The sequence below is a fragment of the Leptinotarsa decemlineata genome, unplaced genomic scaffold, assembly GCF_025532065.1.
Source record: "Leptinotarsa decemlineata unplaced genomic scaffold, Ldec_3_MD MMD2_tig00026307_RagTag_RagTag, whole genome shotgun sequence".
Lineage (NCBI taxonomy): Eukaryota > Metazoa > Arthropoda > Insecta > Coleoptera > Chrysomelidae > Leptinotarsa > Leptinotarsa decemlineata.
The window spans coordinates 5,005,977-5,010,791 of record NW_027412681.1 but is presented as its reverse complement, the minus strand read 5'-3'; the positions used below and the strand labels follow the sequence as shown (position 1 = coordinate 5,010,791).

At 32.1% G+C, this 4,815-nt stretch overlaps 2 protein-coding genes across 2 annotated transcripts; one reads left to right on the top strand and one right to left on the bottom strand.

Moving 5' to 3' along the window:
- Nucleotides 1–277: 277 nt before the first annotated feature.
- On the bottom strand, nucleotides 278–1,946 carry Cdk5 (Cyclin-dependent kinase 5). The gene is made up of 3 exons (XM_023162412.2): nucleotides 1,287–1,946; nucleotides 664–818; nucleotides 278–608 (listed from the first exon to the last, which is right to left on the bottom strand). The coding sequence occupies exons 1-3, from the start codon at nucleotides 1,879–1,881 to the stop codon at nucleotides 462–464; spliced, it is 897 nt and encodes a 298-aa protein (XP_023018180.1). The 5' UTR covers nucleotides 1,882–1,946; the 3' UTR covers nucleotides 278–461.
- Nucleotides 1,947–2,295: 349 nt separating this feature from the next.
- On the top strand, nucleotides 2,296–4,687 carry Dad1 (dolichyl-diphosphooligosaccharide--protein glycosyltransferase subunit). Its single transcript, XM_074180841.1, has 2 exons — nucleotides 2,296–2,973; nucleotides 4,499–4,687. The coding sequence occupies exons 1-2, from the start codon at nucleotides 2,766–2,768 to the stop codon at nucleotides 4,627–4,629; spliced, it is 339 nt and encodes a 112-aa protein (XP_074036942.1). The 5' UTR covers nucleotides 2,296–2,765; the 3' UTR covers nucleotides 4,630–4,687.
- Nucleotides 4,688–4,815: the final 128 nt, after the last annotated feature.

Genomic DNA, 4,815 nt, shown 5'->3' with positions numbered 1-4,815 from the left:
GAATATGGCTCTGTCTTCTAGAATCTCTATTATAAAATTCAATTTGAGGTTAAAATTTATAGTATGAAATGTTACTCGCTGTGTATTATCATGTATTTTGTTGATGGCCCATGTGCATTCTTTAATCATCCCTACATATTTTTTCTGTGACTCCATTGTTGACATCAAAGAAACACTATTTACAGTTACTTGATATTCCATGTTTAGATTTATGCCGGTTCTTGGTTCTGTGACTACTCTTTTTTATTTTCAAATTTTTATTAGAACTTTGAAAATAAACAATTGAATATTTATATTTTACTTATAGAAGAGATTTACAAATATGTTGGTGTGATTTGCAATCTGAGTTACATTCACTTTCAGTGACTTGAAGTGACTAGACAAATTGAAAATAATATTCCAAAAGTAAAAAAAATCACAGGGGCAATAAAAACTCATACGATCGATGTCACCAGTTATTTTCAACATCTATCATTCTTGAAGGATGGATTTAGGTCAATGAAATACTGATGGGACATTGCTTCATCTGCAGACATTCTTCCCATTGGGTTACAAACCAACAGTCTTTGAAGGAGATCTCTACCTCTATTGCCCAATTTGGGAACAACCTTAAAGAAAAAAATTGTTTATACAGAGATACCAACTGCAATTATTTTGTTTTACCTGAGCTAGACTCATATTCGGTTGATAAATGGGGAATGGTTTATAATCTGGCAACTGCGTCATACCAGGCCATGTTTCTTCAGTAGGAGTTCCTAATAGTTTGAAGATCCGCCTTAGCTGGTCATCCACATCAGAACCAGGGAATAATGGCCGGCCTGTGTAAAGAAAAACAATAATAATAGTAACTTTATCATCTGAACTTTGAATTTATGGAAAAGGAATTAATTAATCATTAGAACAAATTAAATGAGATGGAGAAAAATACATATTTCTATGATCTTTTGTTAAAGCATCAATGATTTTACTATTTTTCAGTGAAGCATATGTATAAAATAATACCTGGTGAGCCGGTTTTCTCAATAATGAAGACCAATTTATTACTTAGAGATGATTTTGAAACAAAGTAAGTAAGTATATTAACAAAATTTCTCATTCCTATGCTACAAAAATCATTTGGAAAAAAAAGCATTCATACTCTGAAGGTTTTTATGATCAAAAGTATGTTATTTCAATAACAAAATCACTATCCTACATTATTACATTTTTTTTTATTCAAAAACTGTTTTTAACTAATGCAATTTTTGAATGATCATGTGATTTTAGTGGACATCTAAAAATCCTACCAGCGTTTGCTAACTCTGCAAAAATGCATCCTGCAGACCATGTATCAATCGAAGTTGTATACAGTTTTGCACCGTACAAGACATCTGGGGGCCGATACCATAAAGTCACCACCTCTGCTGAATAACACTTTACAGGAATGCCAAATGCTCTAGCCAAGCCAAAATCTGCCAGCTTAAGTTCCCCATTTTTATTAATCAATAGGTTTTGGGGTTTCAAATCCCTATGAAGAACGTTATGACTGTGACAAAACGCAAGTCCACGTAACAACTGATACATGAAAGATTTAACTACATCTAAATCTATATCGCCGTTTAAGCTATCGAAGTATTTCTTCAAGTCCTGATCACAGTGTTCAAAAACTAAAGTAAGTTTTTTGTCGCTGTGTAAAACATCGTAGAGGCGAACTATATTTTTATGTTTCAGTTCTTTCAAAAGGCATATCTCACGTAGAGCTGACGATGGGACTCCTTCGTCATCATCATCTAGTCGTACTCTCTTGAGAGCAACTATTTCCAAAGACTCCCTATTCTTCGCCTTGAAAACAGTTCCATAAGTTCCTTCACCTATTTTCTCAAGTTTCTCGTATTTTTGCATTGCAAATTCTAAAATGTCAAAACATAAACAAAGTTAGGTTATATTTACTGTCAAGTATCGAGTCCGATTGCCATGTTGCCAATCCAGATTCTTTAATATCCCCAAATGAAAAAATCGAGAAAGAAAATTCTGGGAATCCTCACCTACCGAAAACGGTACTTTACAATTTGCTTCTGTAGAATTTGAGTTGAAAAATCTTTAAATTTTTTTTCACAAATTATGATGAACTGTGACAATGGGTTTTTTTGGATGTATGATTATCTCAATAACCAATACTGCATACATACATACAAATCCCTTCCGTCACAAAAAAAATCTTCACAAACTGTACTATTTCCCACGAACCGGAATAGTAACCAAGTTAAGTGTTATTTCCTCATACATTATAGTAACACTAAGTATAAACTTCTCTGAAAGACTATTGTCCGTTCTGAGTAGACTACAGAGAATGACACCGAATTCATTATCTTGGGAATTCACATGAGATTGAATTTTTGAAAATTATTACATATGAAGATGACAATAAACTCAAGAATATCATTCTAAGGAGACATCTTGTTTTGAAAATTTTTGTCAGTTTTCAATTTAAGGATAGAACTTATTATTGAACAAATTTTCTTGTAACTAAATCAGACTTTGTTATGTGTTAGGTGTTTTCTTAAATAATTACGGCTGTCTTAACAAATAAAGAAGTTGATTAATAATACTTTCAGCTTTGGCCACAGCAGAAAAAAATAAATTGTGACGTTTGACCACTATTTTATTAGACATTGACATCACATCATGTTAATGATATGATTGACATTTGACTATTTTCATGAAGGTTACGGGCGACGTGTCAAAACACTTGACCGGTGTAGAAAAAATTTAATACTTCAGGAAAAATGACGAAAATAATACCAGTTATTTCTAAGTTTTACAATGAATACCGTAGTAAAACTTCAAAAAAGCTCAAGGTTATCGATGCTTATTTATTGTACATTCTACTCACTGGGATTGTCCAATTTGTGTATTGCCTACTGGTAGGAACATTTCCTTTCAATGCTTTCCTTAGTGGCTTTATCTCATGTGTAAGCTGTTTCGTATTAGCTGGTAAGTATAAAACGAGTGTTCTTAGAGCTGTTAGATCCTTTTTATATCTACAGTGTTTGAAGACTTGATTGAAAGTTCTGATCAGTCTCAGAGCAGTTCTCAGCAGTCAAAAATATGTGTTGAAACAGTGTAATATCTGAATGAAGTAAAGAAATAACGTTTGCTTCTTTTGTAAAATGACACGGCCAAAAATGCTAGTGCAACCAAAGTTTGTTACGTTATAATACTCATAACTTTCAACGTAGAAGTCTTACTGCATTGATTGTTTTAGAATAATTATTTGGCATTATGATACAAAAAGTGTTCAATAATATCATGGGTGTGGTCTGTTTTCCTAAATAATAGTTACATGTTTTTTTATGCTGTTTTCAAAACGCACATGAGTGGGATTCATCTTTCATTCATCTGACCTATTTGTACAACCAGCCTATTCACCCAGCCTGAATTTGTCAATTTGTATAGCTTAATTGAGCCATATCTTGAACTACCATCCAATACAAAAACCAAAATTATCTTCCCAAAGTCCCGATACGAACCCAGTTGGATATTTATGGGATGAATTGAGGCAGCAAAATAGTCATGCTCTTGCTGAGTAAACAATATACTTTTTAGAAAACTGATATTTTGGCAAAGTTAGCAAATTAGGAGTGACTCATAACATGTTAGGCAGGACCAGGAGGACATTACCCGAAATATTTGTATTCAATGTTATTTTGCTCTTATGATTTCTATTTTAGTTGTACTGACAGTTTTGGTGATAGATTTTTTTATTATACTTGGAAGTCTATTGTACAGTTGTGATTTCATGTATTTTAATATCTAATTAATGTATATACTTGTAACAGTGAAAATTCTGAGATTTTGGAAGATGAGTTTACAGCATGTCCTATCAACTCCTGCTATATACCTTGTGGTTTTTTCTGAATTTTCAATGTTCTGGAACAAGACCTAGATGCTTTCCATGGTAAAATTCTATAGGAATTGACAATATGAAAGTAATTAACAGTTATTCGTTTACACTCCGGTGTAGTTGTTGAATAATTGAATAGAACATAGAACTGGCCGATACTTGATGAAAATCCAAATTAAAACTCATTAATGCAGTTTATATAGTGAAAATCATACAATAAACTATATTGATGAGTTTTAGTTGTTGATTGCTATCGTTTTACAGATATCTACATGCTTGATTCATTCAATTTTTTCTGTACTTTTTCAAACTCAAGAAATTTTGTCTCATCTTGTTGTTGAATTGATCTATTAATAGAATTCACCTGTAAATTGTGAGATGGGTTGATTTTCGAACTTTATAATAATGTCATCGAGTTATAATAATGTCATCGAATTATACTGTGAAATGAGAAAGAAAAATTGAATGCAGAACACTCCTATGTTGAAAGTTAAGTTTTGAACAGTAGAACAATTTTGATTGCACCAGTTTTTTGACCATCAGTGTAGTAATTTGTGCCTAAGTAGTAACTGAAGAAATAGATATTCTCAACAATGCAACTCCATTTTTTTTCAGTATGTCTGAGACTTCAGGTGAACCCCGAAAATAAGAACCAGTTCAGTGGTATCAGTCCTGAGAGAGGATTCGCAGACTTTATCTTCGCACATGTTGTGCTTCATTTAGTAGTTATGAATTTCATTGGATGAAAAATTTGTTACACGCTGTTTAATTTTATAAATAAGCTTCATTAAATTTTTTTTCTTATATTAATTTTTCATTAAATCAAGAGGCTCCTTTATGTTCATCAAATATGTCCAGAGAAATATCTGAATGAACCATTAGAAGTCTACATCCGATATAATTTGTTTATACCATCTATTGTAGATTTCTTA

What these genes read in the sequence shown, in the direction of transcription:
- Cdk5 (XM_023162412.2), bottom strand. Translation starts at nt 1,881, where the DNA reads ATGCAAAAATACGAGAAACTTGAGAAAATAGGTGAAGGAACTTATGGA. An exon ending in TGCAGAGTTAGCAAACGCTG is followed by an intron (nt 819 to 1,286) that starts GTAGGATTTTTA and finishes TTCTTTACACAG; the next exon opens with GCCGGCCATTATTCCCTGGT. An exon ending in CGAATATGAGTCTAGCTCAG is followed by an intron (nt 609 to 663) that starts GTAAAACAAAAT and finishes TTTTTCTTTAAG; the next exon opens with GTTGTTCCCAAATTGGGCAA.
- Dad1 (XM_074180841.1), top strand. Translation starts at nt 2,766, where the DNA reads ATGACGAAAATAATACCAGTTATTTCTAAGTTTTACAATGAATACCGT. An exon ending in AAGCTGTTTCGTATTAGCTG is followed by an intron (nt 2,974 to 4,498) that starts GTAAGTATAAAA and finishes ATTTTTTTTCAG; the next exon opens with TATGTCTGAGACTTCAGGTG.